This window comes from Saccopteryx leptura, chromosome X (assembly GCF_036850995.1).
Source record: "Saccopteryx leptura isolate mSacLep1 chromosome X, mSacLep1_pri_phased_curated, whole genome shotgun sequence".
Taxonomy (NCBI): Eukaryota; Metazoa; Chordata; class Mammalia; order Chiroptera; family Emballonuridae; genus Saccopteryx; species Saccopteryx leptura.
In genome coordinates this window covers 72,845,861-72,862,253 of record NC_089516.1, presented here as the reverse complement: position 1 = coordinate 72,862,253, position 16,393 = coordinate 72,845,861, and the positions used below count along the sequence as shown (strand labels likewise).

General features: G+C 41.7%; 1 protein-coding gene and 1 pseudogene across 1 annotated transcript; one reads left to right on the top strand and one right to left on the bottom strand.

Moving 5' to 3' along the window:
* Nucleotides 1-262: 262 nt before the first annotated feature.
* On the top strand, nucleotides 263-1,746 carry LOC136385595 (microfibrillar-associated protein 1 pseudogene; annotated as a pseudogene).
* Nucleotides 1,747-4,355: 2,609 nt separating this feature from the next.
* On the bottom strand, nucleotides 4,356-9,629 carry LOC136386370 (toll-like receptor 13). Its single transcript, XM_066357817.1, is given in 10 exon segments — nucleotides 4,356-4,650; nucleotides 4,652-4,810; nucleotides 4,812-5,073; nucleotides 5,076-5,702; nucleotides 6,480-6,537; nucleotides 6,539-6,766; nucleotides 6,769-6,872; nucleotides 8,530-9,114; nucleotides 9,117-9,170; nucleotides 9,173-9,629. Coding segments are annotated over 10 exon segments (2,829 nt in total).
* Nucleotides 9,630-16,393: the final 6,764 nt, after the last annotated feature.

The window sequence follows — 16,393 nt, the reverse complement described above, 5'->3', positions numbered from 1 at the left end:
CATATGGTCGCTTCTCCTGTGTGTCCTGACTGGGAATCAAAACCAGGACATTCACATGCCAGCTGACACTCTACCACTGGACCAACTGGCCAGGGCCAACAGTTTTATTTTTGAGTCATTTCTCCAATTCTCTTCAGTAAAGACCCACAAGAGGAAGGTAAGAGGATAGTAGTAGTTGGATGAGCTCTCACCAAGTCTGGAAGAGTGCCAATCTCAGTGCCCTTGGATTTTTTTTGACAGAGACAGAGAGAGTCTGATTTCTAGGACCACAAGAGTATTTTCTGTTCTTCGGTGTTGTAGCTGTTTACTATTTGGAATCAGTGAAGTTTCGGGAGTACCGCCACGGCCATGAACATGTCAGTCCCAAGCGCACTCATGAAACAACCTCGCATTCAGTCCACGGCTGGTGCCGTCCCTGTTCGCAATGAGAAAGGTGAGATTTCGATGGAAAAAGTGAAGGTAAAACGTTATGTATCTGTAAAGAGGCCAGACTATGCCCCTATGGAGTCCTCAGATGAGGAGGATGAAGAATTTCAGTTCATTAAGAAAGCCAAAGAACAAGAAGCAGAACCTGAGGAACAGGAGGAGGATTCCTAGCGACCCTCAGCTCCGGCGTTAACAGAACCGTATTAGTGAAGATGTGGAAGAGAGATTGGCTCGACATCGGAAAATAGTGGAGCCTGAAGTGGTAGGAGAAAGTGACTCAGAAGTAGAAGGAGATGCTTGGCGCGTGGAACAAGAAGACAGCAGTGAAGAAGAAGAGGAAGAAATTGATGATGAGGAAATAAAGCGGCGGCGTGGCATGATACGTCAGCGAGCACAGGAGAGAAAAAATTAAGAGATGGAAGTCATGGAAGTGGAAGATGAAGGACAGTCTGGGGAGGAATCAGAGTCCAAGTACGAAGAGTACACAGACAGTGAAGATGAGATGGAGCCTCGTCTTAAGCCAGTCTTCATTTGAAAGAAGGATCGAGAAACAGTTCAAGAACGTGAAGCTGAAGCATTGAAACAGAAGGAGTTGGAGCAGGAGGCAAAACGCATGGCTGAGGAGAGGCGCAAGTCCACACTCAAGAGACTGTAGAAGAGGAGACCAAGAAAGAGCTGGAGGAAAACAAGCGATCCCTGGCTGCACTGGATGCACTGAATACTGATGATGAAAATGATGAGGAGGAATATGAGGCATGGAAAGTTCGGGAGCTAAAGAGAATCAAGAGGGACAGAGAAGATAGAGAAGCACTTGAGAAGGAGAAGGCAGAAATCAAACGTATGCGAAACTTAACTGAGGAAGAGAGGCGAGCTGAGCTTCGGGCGAATGGCAAAGTTATTACCAACAAAGCTGTTAAGGGAAAATACAAGTTCTTACAGAAGTACAATATTATCACCGGGGTGCCTTTTTCATGGATGAGGATGAAGAAGTATACAAGAGAGATTTCAGTGCACCTACCCTGGAGGATCATTTCAACAAAACTATTCTTCCCAAAGTCATGCAGGTCAAGAACTTTGGGCACTCTGGTCGTACCAAATACACCCACCTTGTGGATCAGGACACCACCTCCTTTGACTCAGCATGGGGTCAAGAGAGTGCCCAGAACACGAAGTTCTTTAAACAAAAGGCAGCTGGGGTACGAGATGTATTTGAACGGCCATCTGCCAAGAAGCAGAAAACTACTTAAAGTTCAACTACTAATTCTTCCAGTTGTGGGACACAAGGGGATGTCTCAGTGTCTAGCCCTTGATTTTTTTATTCACATGACTCATGTATCCAGTCTATTGGACTGCCAACTGTAACACTTAGGAACCCAATTTTGGAAGGTGCTTTGTGAGGTTTGGACTCATGCTGATAAACCCACAGAAAAGCACTTTGAATCTAGGTAATTGAGAGAATATTTGTCCTATTTTGTTGTTGTTGTTATTAATTGATACTAGAGAGAGGAAGGGAGAGGCAGAGACATCAATATCAACTTCCAGATAGGACTATCTTCACTTAAAATTATTTCTGAGAAATCTTAGGTTTCATCATTGCTCTAGTTTCCCAAGTTCACTTGGGACTATTCCAAGTTTCTTTCTCCAGCCCCTTAGCTTGGGTCAGAAACACGGGCATGTAAGTGTATAGTACATTACTTCTAACTTATAGAAATCTACACTCATAAAGCCTGTTTAAAAATTAAAATAAAAGAGACAGAGAGAGTCAGAGAGAGTGACAGATAGGGACAGACAGACAGGAAGGGAGAGAGATGAGAAACATCAATTTTTCATTGTGGCACCTTAGTTGTTCATTAATTGCTTTCTCATATGCTCCTTGATTGGGGCTTGGGGGGTCTCCAGCAAAGCGAGTGACCCCTTGCTTAAGCCAGTGACCTTAAGACTCAAGCCAGCAACCATGAGATCACGTCTATGATCCACGCTCAAGTCAGTGACCCCACCACGCTCAAGCTGGATGAGCTCACGCTCAAGCCGGCAACCTTGGGGTTTTGAACCTGGGGCCTCCGCGTCTCAGTCTGACACTCTATCTGCTGTGCTACCACCTGGTCAGGTCTTGATTATATTTTGTTGTTGTTAATGGTTTAACAGTAGTCCTGTCCAAAACATGCTGTTCTCTCATCAGTTATGTTACAAAGAGACCTGGCAAGGTTCCACTGAAGTAAACATTTGGCTACCCCACCCACTAAAATCTGTGCTCTTCATGGTGTTTTCCTCATCAAATTCTTCTCAGAGTCCTAAGGCTAAGGGGAAGACTGGAGAAGGAAGCCAGCAACTAAAGGCCAATTCCTTGTGGAGAGAGTGGGGAAAACAGCTCTGTTAGGCTTGCTTGCTGGTTCACCAGCTGCAAGCACTTTGTCTGATTAGTGGTCACACCATCTATAGCAGGGGTAGTCAACCTTTTTATACCTACCACCCACTTTTGTATCTCTGTTAGTAAAAATTTCTAACCACCCACTGGTTCCACAGTAATGGTGATTATTATAAAGTAGGGAAGTAACTTTACTTTATAAAATTTATAAAGCAGAGTTACAGAAAAGTTAGAGCATATGATAAGAATTACTTACCAAGTACTTTATGTTGGATTTTCGCTAAGTTTGGCAGAATAAATCTTTATAAAACAACTTACTATAGTTAAATCTATCTTTTTATTTATATTTTGGTTGCTTTGCTACCGCCCACCATGAAAGCTGGAATGCCCACTAGTGGGCGGTAGGGACCAGGTTGACTACCACTGGGCTATAGTCTATATAAGACTACAAGTGCTTGCCCTCAGTGCTCTGGATGGTGGATGGCGGATTGCGGATTGCCTGCCCGCCACTGCGAGGGGCTGTTTTGGCTGTGCTTTTGCCTGAGAAGCAGTTTGCTCTGCTTGTTGGCTCATCCACCATTGTGAGATTCTATTAAATGGAGGTGCTCACTGCTTTCTGAATCCACAGTTCCTCTACCATCTGCCCAATTCCAATGTGGACTGGCATTACAGAGAGGCAATCAGAAAAGAGAAGTGTTAGTACCATACTACTCCCACTATAGGCTGATCTCTTCTGGGTCCCTATGGTCCCTCTTGCTCCAGAAATTTGTACCACTTTTCCTATAGGAAATGCCTTCCTACAGGAATTCGTAGCTCTTTTGCTTAATACAAAAGCCATGGCCCCTAAGCTGGGTGCTGCTTCCAACAAGCATTGCCTGCTACAGAACACTGGTGTGATGCCTGAAGCATAAACTCACTAGAGTCTGTACCCCTTCCAGAAACTGCTTCATGAAGTCTATTTTATTACACCTAAGTGATCATTTCTGCAGCCATCATTACACTGCTAGTTCATAAAGGCTGCTTTGCATTAAGTAAATTGATGGGTGCAAACTAGAACTCTCTTAACTCTTGGACTCTGACTTAGAGGAAAAAGCTGACCTTTGAAATATTATGCCCTAAAGAAGAATACACCAGAACCTTTTCTTTTTCTTCTATTGAGGTCTGTATGTGATATTTCTGTTCTTACAGATTCTTATTAGGAGCACAATTCAGTCTATCTTGACAGAAACTGATTTGGAGAAACTGGATGAGCAATGTTCTCAAGCACCTATGAGGGCTCCCTGATCCCCAGACTTCCAGATGACTTGTGTCCCAAGTCTTATACTTAATAAAACAGATATACTTTCCAAATATCCAATCCCCTAGAGTGGGGACACTGTTTCTGAAGCTTCCTCAAGCAGCCTCCTTCACTCTTCCGACTGCCCAATTGACATCAACCAGATGATCCTGGGTCTGATGCTCATGAGAAGTTCATGTCCTTTCCCTGCAGAACAGATACATTCAGTCACTCTTAGTCTACACATACTTGGGACTACATTGGATTTGAGATCACAGAAACTTTAAATCATCCAGTCACAATCAGCTTAGCATTGTCTTTCTTCACAGATTTGTTGCCCAATGCATTTCCAATATGGGCCCAGAAGAGTGGCCTCTCATGGACACTCTCTGGCCAGGTGATAAATGTCTGCCTCTTCACAAGTTTCCTGAGTCGGTGATAGCTGGATAACTTATAGTTTGGGATCTTTTCCAGGAAGATCAAGATGATGACATCCTCATGCTCATAGAACATCTTGATGCTGGCCAGCTGCACCTCAAGGCGGCACCATTCACTTCACAGGTAGTGGTTACTAACCATACACAGTTTTCCGGCATGTGTTGATGGCATTCTGAATGTTCTCAAAGATGTCCGCTCCTGGTTCAAAGTCCTGGTGGTGAAGACAGAGCTTAAAGATGGGATGACTGCCTTTTTCTAGAGCTGGAACAAGCTCTTCATACACCCACTGCTCATCAGTGGCAGTGAGAGACAAAGGCATAATAGATGAACTCCTTCTCTGTCCTATGCCACTTGGCCAGGTACCAGTCTTGCAATATGTAGAGCCCATACCATAGAAATGAAGTTATCCTGGCACTGAAAAAAAAGAAGATCATGATTGTGAAGACCAGACTGAAGGAGTAGAAGAAGTAAACCTTCCTGAGGTCAACATTACACATAGCATCATCAAAGTCTATCAACAAACTCTGGGTATTTGGCTGCTGACAGTGGTAGCTCCGGAGGTAAGGATATGGACATTTGCTTTGTTTATTGACCAGTTCTTGAACCACACATTGTCACAGTTGCACTGAAGTTTGTTCCCGTAGATATCAAAGAACCTCAGAGACTTCAGGTTCTCCAGATGACTTTGATTAATGACTTCCAGGCTGTTGAATCTTAAAGAGAAGACCTGAAGGCTTTCTAAGCCAGAGAAAATTTCAGGAGCCAGTGTCTCAATGTTGTTGTTTTCTAGGTGCAGTATTTTAAGTTTTTGGAATAAAAAAATGATTAAATAAAGGCTTTGGTCTCCAGATTTTGTTCCTGAGATATCCAACCTTGTGAAATTAGTCAGGGAATCAAATTGGAGATGATCCAGGAATACCATGGAATTTTTGCCTAGGAGTAGCTCCTGCAAGCCATTCAGCCCTTGGAAGAAGTTGGTTGGAACAACCTGAATCCCATGCATTTGTCTTTCTAGGTTGAGTTGTTTCAAAGACTTAAGGTTCATAAATGGAGGAAATTGCAAGGTCCTAGTGCTTTCATATGTAATTTTATTAAAGCTGAGATTCAAAACTTCTAGATTTTCAAGGCCCAAGAAAAGGCCTCCTTGAAAACTTGACAATACATTGTATGCCAGGTCAAGTTTATAGAGGTAAGTAATGAGGAGCCACTGAGCCATTTAATCCGCAGGTGCTGTAAAGTACCAAAGGCTACAGAATTAATATTAATATTTTAGGAGGCTTGGAGGACATTTTATTAATTTGGGTTAAGGTGTGAAGAGAAATTGTGAGAATAGTCTCTGTACTGTGTGATTGGCATAACCAGGATGGATCTTGCCATTGTATTGTAAATGAAAAGGGAAGGAAAGCATAGATTCCCTGACATTCCACCACACCTGTGGGGAAAGGAGTGAATGGCTAGCCAGGTGCAGGAAGGGAAAAGCCAAAATAAACCTTTTCTTATAACTATGAGCCATTTGCGGGCATTTGTCCCCACAGAAACTACCTCTTATGTAAATGCATGTGGTTAATACCTCTGACTCTGGACAGAGAGATGGCAGATGAACACTAGAAAATATAGGAAGGCCTTTTAATATGTAAAGAGATATCTTTTCTACCATTGTGTTGACTTGTAAATTTTGTTTTCTCCAAAATGATGTATGGTTTGCAAATTGAACGTGGTCCTATCATGTTAAAGGACATATGACTATAACCAATAGCGGTAAGGGGCTCCTAATTGCAATTTTTGCTTCTGTACTTCCCACTTACAAAACTATAAAAACTAAGTAGAACAAAAGGCCAGCGCGCTCTCCGTCAGATTTCTGTCGGAGTTCCCGCCGCTTGGCCAAGCTAGACAATAAAACTTTAATGTGTAAACGACGGACTTTGCTCCTGTCTTCCATATTTCGGGTTCCTCCGAATTTGGATTAACAAGTAAGGCCATAAAATGCATTCTTCTGTATAACATTTAGGTGATTCCGGGAGAGAATCAGAACTTTGGAGTTTCTTCAGAAACTGAAAGGTTCTGCGTTTTAGAGTCCGAATATTGTTGTCTCCAAGATCTAAACTCTCTAAATTTGGAAATTGAGCAAAGGAGTTTTTGTCAATTTCCACTATCCAGCACCCTGCCAAGTTGAGCTCCTTCAAAGACTACAGCCCATAGAAGGCCATGTCATTGAGTACTGTGATGGGATTTCTAGAGAGGAAGAGAGATTGTAGGTAAAAATCAAGGATGAAAATGCAAAATTTGGAAAACTTGTAAACCTGTTGTGGCTCAGATCTAGGGCTGTCAAGTTCTGGAGGGCACTCCAGGTCTGGTTGGTGACAAAGGAAAGTTGGCAGTTATTATTATTATGATGATTATTTTTGTATTTTTCTGTCAGGAGCCAATCCACAACTGCTGGCTGACAAGGTCACAGCAGAAGAAGACCCACAACTGCTGGCTGACAAGGTCACAGCAGGAGAAGACCCACAACTGCTGGCTGACAAGGTCACAGCAGAAGGAGACCCACAACTGCTGGCTGACAAGGTCACAGCAGAAGAAGATCAAAAACTACTGATTGACAAAGTCACAGCAGAGAAGACCAATGGCTGTGGAGTGACAAAGTCACCGCAAAGGAAAGGCACAACGATACTTCCCGCTTTGACTTTTTGAATTAATCTGGCCTTATATCCCCCCTTTTCTGGGTATGTGCTATTAATTATGGCACAGGGATAATAGTACCGTGCTTTCCCTGTAGATTCGTAGTGATTTCTTTGGAAATGAGACAGAGGGTGTGAGTTCCACAGAAAAGCCTGTAAGCCCCTTGAACTGGGCTCATAGACATAAGAGGCTGGCTATGATATCCCTCGTAAAGGGTTAAGTCTGTAGGAGAATTCCTTCTTAATCATGTTAAAAAGAATAAATTGTGACTTAGGAGGCAGTGGCTGTGCACAGAGCACCCTTCGGCCTTCACTCAATATTTTTTCCTCCCTAGCCTTTTCATGTGATAAGTAGAGAAACATTCCTTTCTTCCTGCTTATTTGATCTGCAAATAGTGGTATATTCTGAGAAGAATAGAGTCAGAACTTAACTAGTGTTTAAATAAAATGTAGGAAGTAATAACAGTTAATGTCTTGTGTTGCAAGTGCACTCTGCATATCTTTGGGTGAAAGCTATTCTTAATGTTATGTTAATTTCTTTAGAGGCAAGCCTTTCAGAATCTTGTAGGACACTGCATAAACTCAAGGCCATTTACCTGAGCAAGCGGTGGTCCATTGTTAGTCATCTGCTAAATCTCTCTCTGCCCCTTAACTCATAACAGACTAATACTTTAAAAGCTTTTACTGATGTTGTTATTCAAGTTATTTTGAATGATTTGCTACCTGATTTGTGACTCATAGATGTAAATTAACTGTTATCCGGAAACATGAAAACATAGTGAAACAAAAGCAATAATTAACACCATGTGATTGTAACTCGGTGTGTGTGTATAAAAAGGGAGCTATACTAGCATTGAGCAGAGATGCCTGGCAGTAAATGCTAACCGGAGAATAAAGAGAAAGAAAAGAATTCGGCTCTCTCACTCCATTTTCGCCAACGCCGTCTCCTCCTGTGGGACCCCTGGATCCCCCCCGGGGCTGGACCCCGGCATTTTTCCAATGTGAGAAGCGGGGAGACAGTCAGACAGACTCCTGCATGCGCCCAAATGGGCGGGATCCACCCGGCATGCCCACCAGGGGGTGTAGCTCTACCCATCTGGGCTGTTGCTCTGCTGCAACCGGAGCCATTCTAGCACCTGAGGCAGAGGCCATGGAGCCATCCTCAGCACCTGGGCCAACTTTGCTCCAATAGAGGTTTGACTGTGGGAGGGGAAGAAAGAGGGAGAAAGAAGAGGGGAGGGGTAGAGAAGCAGATGGGCGCTTCTCCCATGTGCCCTGGCCAGGAACCAAACTCTGGACTTCCACACACAAGGCTGATGCTCTACCACTGAGCCAACCAGCCAGGGCCAGTTGGCAGTTATTTAAATTCAGCCTTTGGAGGCTGGGCATAGCATTGAACTCACTGTCATTGAGGTAAACCAGATCATAGTTTTGACTCAGGTCAAGAGACAAAAGTCTAGTACAGTTGACAAGGTGCTTTATGTCCCCTGGAACAGTGGCTTTTTACCTAAAAACTAAAACCTCTAACATGGGCAAATGTCTGAGGAGGTGACACATGCTGGTCAAGTTTAAATGACCACCTCTAAACTCCTGGTCACTAAAGTCCATTTCCCTTAGATTCTGTAGGTGTTTGGCTGGAAGCATCTCCAGTTTCATCAGTGTTCCACTCAGATTCAAGCTCTTCAGGTGAGGCAAAGTTTCCAAAGCCACATTCTGGATGACTCCATGGCTATTCTGAGAGACATTTAGAGTGGTCAGATTAGGCAGTGACAAAGCAGAGAAATTTAATTCTATTAGGTTGTTCTTCCAAAGGCTGAGCTGGGGCAATGAGTCTGATGACCTGGGTTTACGGTCCAAGGAGGTGATGAAGTTGTTAGTAAGATTAAGATATTCCAAGCGTGGAAGATGCTGGACTGCTTCAAGAATATTGAAAAATTGGAAATAAGGTTTCTAGATAAGCTTAAGTGTTTCAACTTGTAAAGAGGGCAAAGGCATTTTTGTGAATGCTGGTATTTTTATTATGGCTCAGTAGCAAAGTCTCCAAGTTGGACAGGCCCTCAAAAGAGTTGTTCACACTTTGAAGCTTATTTTCTACTAAGTTCAAAAGGGTCAGATTTTCAAGTCCCCAGAAGGCTCTCTCATCAATCTTCCAAATAGAATTCCACTCCAGTCTCAAGTCCACCAGAGCTGACAGATTCGTGAAGCAATAGAAAGGAAGGACCTGAATTTGGTTTTGTGTCAGATTGAGGTGAGTAGTGTATCCAGGAATGTCATCAATGGCATCTGTCAAGTTGGTGATCTTTTTCTGAATACAGAAAACATGGTGAATGTCCAATTCATACTGTGTGCATTTACTAAATCCGTATGTCTCTGCCAAAGACAGCAGAGAAAATACAATTAAAACGAGCCAGAGCTCCTGAGGAGGCGGGAGGTTCTTTGACCCCATCCTGTCAGCCCAAGGCCTCAGAATGACCGTTAGAAAAAAGATCCTTTCACATGTATGATGTTCACTTTTGAAGAAAAGCCAATACATGTGATTTTGCTGCAAAGTAAAAAAGAAAGTGGTTTAAATTTCTATCTCAGTATTCCACAGCTGCTTTAAGAAAATTAAACAAAAATTCTCCCAAAGTTAAATTTCAAAGCAAATCCATTTCTAAAGCAACCTCTATGTATCTCAGCAAAGACCAGCGTTATTTCTCATATAATCAGAATTGTTAGCACATAGAGGCATGGAAAGCAATTGCATATTTGATTTAATTTAGAGAATTAAGAAACTTCCCAGACTTCATGTCACTCTGCTGAAATTTCACCACTGGAGATGCACTTTGGGGTCTATGGATCCCAGTCCAGTTAAAAGAATCATCTATGGTAGGGGAAAAATAAGGTTGATGGGTCACTTCTCTCTCAATGTGATTGAATACAGAGACTACAGAGTCCTTGCTTTAAAACCACTCATTTCACCATAAATTGCATTTACATCTCTCAGACAATTAAACCCATTACTAGCATATAGCATTCCTGGTAAGCAGAAAAAATGCAACGACAATAAACTTAGCTCTGTCGGTCTACCTTCTGATGTGTGTTGACCAAATTTTCTCCAGCCTTGACTCCCAGTGTCCACTTGTTCCCACAATCATTCATGGTTATGTAGTAAAAAGAGCACCAGCCCAAACAGAACTAGACTCTAATCCTGTGCCTTTGAAAAATTATATATTTAACCCCTCTGGACCTCTTTCCTTATCCATACAATGGGATCATAATACCTATTCCCTCATAATGTTATATATATTCAAGAAGACAACGTAAAGTGCCCAGCTTGATGCCTGGTACACCGTGGTGCTCAATAAAAGGTATTTTCCCCTTGCCTAACTCGAGGCCAACACCAGCACACCTCTGTATGGATCTCCTAGCTCTTGTCTCAAGAAAACTGCTAGTCAGAGGAAGAAAGGAAGTTCTGTTGGGTTGTTTTCTTCGTGTGTGTGTGTGTGTGTGTGTGTGTGTGTGTGTGTGTGTTAGCAAGAGAGAGACAGAGTAAGGGACAGACAGGGACAGACAGACAGGAAGGGAGAGAGATGAGAAGCATCAAGTCTTTGTTTCACCACCTTAGTTGTTCATTGGTTATTCTCTCATGTGTGCCTTGACCGGGGGCTACAGCAGAGCGAGTGACCCCTTGTTCAAGCCAGCAACCTTGGGCTTTATGTCAGTGACCTTTGTGCTCAACCCAGTGACCATGAGGTCATGTCTATGATCCCACCCTCAAGCCAGCAACCCCACACTCAAGCTGTGAGCTCATGCTCATGGTGATAAGCCCATACTCAACCCGGTGACCTTGAGGTTTTAAACCTGGGCCCTCAGTGTCCCAGGTCAACGCTCTATCCACTGTGCAACCATGTGGTCAAGCTATATGTATTTTCTTATGCACACAAAAATATATGACATTTTCTAGCACTATTTTTAATTCTAAGAATCACAAAACAAGTATCGATTATAAAAATATACCTAATGAAATGGGAATTTTTTTTGAATGGTACAATGATGATCATCATAGTATTACAATGAATAAAATCACAAAACATGACTTTAAAAAGTTTTTATAAGTAAGCCACCTACTGCTTACAATATTAGTAACCCTTGGTATTATTAACTTATCATTTTTGTAATTCTTGTGATATTAAAGTGATACCTCATTGTCTTTTATTGACATATTTCTTAATATTTATGATTTTGAGAATCTTTCCATATATTTGGTAACCATTCGGACTTTTCTTTCAGTGACCTGCTTAGTTGTATTCTTTTTCCACTTATCAATTGGGTTTCTTATATATTCTATATATTAATCTCTTGTTGTTTTTTTAACATTTTTTTATTATTATTAAATTTAATGCAGTGACATTGATAAATCAGGGTACATATGTTGAGAAAAAACTTCTCCAGATTATTTTGACATTTGATTATACTGCATACCCCTCACCCAAAGTCAAATTGTCTTCCGTCACCTTCTATCTGGTTTATTTGTGCCGCTCCCCTCCCCCACCCCCTCTCTCCTTCCTCGCCTCATCCCCCCTCTCCCCACCCCCCACCCCTGTTGCCATCACATTCTTGTTCATGTCCATGAGTCTCATTTTTATGTCCCATCTATGTATGAATTCATATAGTTCTTAGTTTTTTCTGATTTACTTATTTCACTCTGTATAATGTTATCAAGGTCCATCCATGTTATTATAAATGATCTGATTTATTTATTTATTCATTTTTTAGAGAGGAGAGAGTGACAGAGAGAAAAAGAGAGGAGGGGAGCAGGAAGCATCAACTCCCATATGTGCCTTGACCAGGCAAGCCCAGGGTTTCGAACAAATGACCTCAACATTTCAGATTGAAGCTTTATTCACTGCACCACCACAGGCCAGAATTTTAAAAAATTTTTAATTTAACTTATTGGGGTGGCATTAGTCAACAAAATTATACAGGTTTCAGGTACATAACTCTACAGCACATCTCTGTACACCGTATTGTGTTCACCCCCCATGAACTGCCTTATTAGCTTTGAAAACATGACTGCATAGTCTATTAAGTTTATCTGTTAATGATTATAGTCTTTACAAGTAATGGACTTTATGTATTTCTTTTTAAAATTCATACATTTGCTATGCCTTTCCTTTATGTTGGTCTTATATTAGTCACAATCTCCAATACTATATTAAATTATAGCGATGATAAAAATGTTTTGGGATAATCAGAAGGCATCTATAGATTTTTCATTAATTATTTTATTTGTTGTAGGTTTTGATATATATAAAGTCAGAAAAGTTCCCTCCATTTCCTAATTTTTATGTATAAATATTTTAATTAAGTGATAAAATGCTATTAAGACTGAATTCCTTATTTTTTATTTTTCTCAAAATTTATTTATTTATTTTTAATGGAATTTATTAAGGCATAATTTCAGGTGTGCAATTCAATAAAATATGTGCACACTGTATCGTGCGCCTATTGCCCCAAACAAAATCCCTTTTGTCCCCATTTTGCCCTCTTTGCCCACCCTCACCTACCCTACCTCCTTTCCCTCTGGCTGTCACAACACTGTTGTCTGTGTCTAGGTGTTTTATATGTGTTTTTCTATTCCTAATTTTTAAAGGAAGAATATAGTTGAGTTTGATAGAACACAAAAGAGGAAGGGGAAAACAGAGACATCAAGTAAGGGAGAGTGTATGGGGACAATAATTTTCTTGTGCTAATGATAAATTGACTCTAATATAGAAGCATCAAAATATCAAGCACTCACTATGGCCTGGCCCTTTCACAAACTTTATTGATTCACTACAAAACTCAGCAAGACCAATAATCTTAACCTCATTTCATGTGGAGGGAACTAGAAGCTCTGAGATCAATACCTGACAACACTGCACAGCTAGTATGTGATTCAAAGAAAAGACAAATCTGCAGGCTTATCCAGCTTGAGCATGGGGTCTCTGGCTTGAGTATAGGATCATAGACATCACCCCATGGTCGCTGGCTTGAAGCTCAAAGTCACTGGCTTGAGCCCAAGGTCACTGGCTCTGCTGGAGCCCCCAGGTCAAGGCACATATGAGAAAGCACTCAATGAAAAACTAAGGTGCCACAACTATGGATTGATACTTCTCATCTTTTTCTTCCTGTCCATCTGTCTGTACCTCTCTCTTCCTCTCCTTCTCCCTCTCTCTCTAAAAAAAGAAAAAGGAAAAAAGGATGAAGAAGAGCCTGACCAGGCGGTGGCACAGTGAATAGAGTGTCGGACTGGGATGCAGAGGACCCAGGTTTGAGACCCCGAGGTCGCCAGCTTGAGCGTGGGCTCATCTAGTTTGAGCAGAGCTCACCAGCTAGGACCCAAGGTTGCTGGCTCGGGCAAGGGGTTACTCGGTCTGCTGAAGGCCCCCGGTCAAGGCACATATAAGAAAGCAATGAATGAACAACTAAGGTCTCACAACAAAAAACTGATGATTGATGCTTCTCATCTCTCTCCATTCCTGTCTGTCTGTCCCTGTCTATCCCTCTCTCTGACTCTCTCTCTATGTCCCTGTAAAAAACAAACAAACAAAAAACAAAAACAAAAACTGGATCACCTCAGAACCTCATGTTTTTTCCACTATATTATGTCACCCCCTGATTTCAAAAGAGAAGTTGCCAAACATTTGTAGCAACGATTACATCATGGGATATTTGTATTACTGTATCTTGGTGATTACTTTGAAAATGCTAATTTGTTGTATAAATTCTAGAATATTCCAGAAAAGGTGGTGTCATAAGTTTATGCTTTCATTTTATATTCATGTCCATGACAGATAAAATGTAAAAGCATGGTTTTAATGATAGTTTCCATTTTAAGGCAGTACACTGGCATAATGACTGAGATGAATAGATTGACTCAATGCTTTAAGGCACTTTGATCTTGTTAGGCAACAAGAAACAAATGGGTCAGAGAAGAAGAGATTTCATTGTGAAAGTAAATATGGGAAGCAGAAAGAGGAGGAGGGGTGAAAGAGGAAGAAGTAGTAGTATGAGTAACTATGTCTTGCATAAGGTGTTGCATGGTTGAGGGAAACTGGGTAGAATGAGACAGCACTGCCAGAGTAATGATGACAAGTGCTATTAATATGACCCCTACAGTCTATTCTGTTTGTTATAGGAAATTTTAGGTGAAGGAAAAACTTGTCCAAACATCCAAATCCCCTGCCCTGACAAGGGACAGAAAGGGATAGAGAGGACTAGTAGAATTCCCTTCTTTTGCCAGAAGCTGCTGGTCTGGTTGGAATCAAAGAAGCATTGAGAGCCAACGCCAGAGCAGAAAGCAGAGACCTATGAGCCAGAGGAGAGAAGTTCTGAAAGGTGATCAAAGTGAAGGGCTTCTAGAAACAGGTGTGGAACTAAGTTTAGCAAGCCTGAAAAGTGAGAGCAGGGAGGAAGCAAATAGCCAAAAGGTGAATAGGTAGGAATCTGTGAAGACCCAAAGAACACTGTTTCTTGCAGCTTGTTCTGAGGCCCATCACAGTAAGTGTGATGCATAGAACCTTTAAAAGGGCTGGAACAGGGCACAAAGCCAAACACTTCTGGTTACAGCATTCAAAATAAGGCAAGAATTGTGAAGAAAGAAGAATTTTTGGCCTGACCAGGCAGGCACAGTGGATAGAGCTTAGGACTGGAATGTGGAGGACCCAGGTTCAAGACCCCGAGGTCACCAGCTTGAGCACAGGCTCATCTGGTTTGAGCAAAGCTCACCAGCTTGGACCCAAGGTCACTGGCTCGAGCAAGGGGTCACTCAGTCTGCTGAAGGCCCGCGGTCAAGGCACATATGAGAAAGCAATCAATGAACAACTAAGGTGTCGCAAGGAAGAATTGATGCTTCTCATCTCTCCCCTTCCTGTCTGTCTGTCCCTATCTGTCCCTCTCTGTCTCTGTCTCTGTCACACACAAAAAAAGATGTTTTCTCGTAAAATTGGGAGGAGCGGATGCTTCCACTTCTCCCCTTAGCAGTTTTTTGGAAAGTGCTAGAAAATTTGGCTGGGAATGGGGAAGATGAGAGAGGAGGCAATGCACAGCACATCCTTGAGTCTGCGGGCCATAGGGTAGAGTCTATGGAGCCTGATGCCGCCCCCAAAAAATATACCTCAAAATTGCTTAGTACTTTACAGTTTACAATCCTGTCACATCATCTCTGTGGAGATCTACAGAGGAGGAAAGGAGGCCCGAAGTGGTAGCATGACTTGGCACCCAGGAAATGATATGTATGGTTGAGATTCAAATCCAGACCTCTCGACCTCACATCCAGTGTTCTTACCACTTCAACACAACTGCTACAGACACAGACCTTGAGGCCTGCTTCCCAACACTACGACATAGACTGTGGGGAATGTGTGCTCTTTCTTTCAACTGCTTACTTCTGGCATTTCTGAGGTATGATAAAATGCAATCAAGAATCACTGAAGTTGCCTGACCTGTGGTGGTGCAGTGGATAAAGCGTCGACCTGGAAATGCTGAGGTCGCCGGTTCGAAACCCTGGGCTTGCCTGGTCAAGGCACATATGGGAGTTGATGCTTCCAGCTCCTCCCCCCTTCTCTCTCTCTGTCTCTCCCTCTCCTCTCTAAAAAAATAAATAAATAAATAATTAATAATAAAAAAAAAGAATCACTGAAGTAGTTAACATAATTTTTAAATTTTTAAAAAATTGATTTTAGACAGAGAGGAAGGGACAGAGAGAGAGAGAGAGAGAGATCAATCTATTGTTCCACTTACTTATGAATTCATTGGCTTATTGTTGTATGCGTCCTGACCAGGAATTGAACATGCAACCTTGTATTGAGACAATGCTCTAACCAACGTGTCTACCCAGCCAGGGCAAAAAATGAACCCTAAATTTGCATATGCTAAGAGAGTTTATTAGACTAAAAGTGAAAAAAATTTAAAGCAATGTGTTGATTTGCACAACATATTCTGTCCAGTAGGTACATCAGCAACTAACTTAGGATGTACAAGGGATCCCAAATTCTTTTTTTCTCCAGCTTTATTGAGATATAATTGACATATAGCATTGTATTAGCTTAAGATGCACAACACAATGATTTGGTATATGTATATGTTTTGAAATGATTACAATACGTTTAGTTAACATCCATCACATCACTGTTACAAAAGTGTTTTTCCTCGTGATAAGAACTTTTTTTAAAATTTTTATTTATT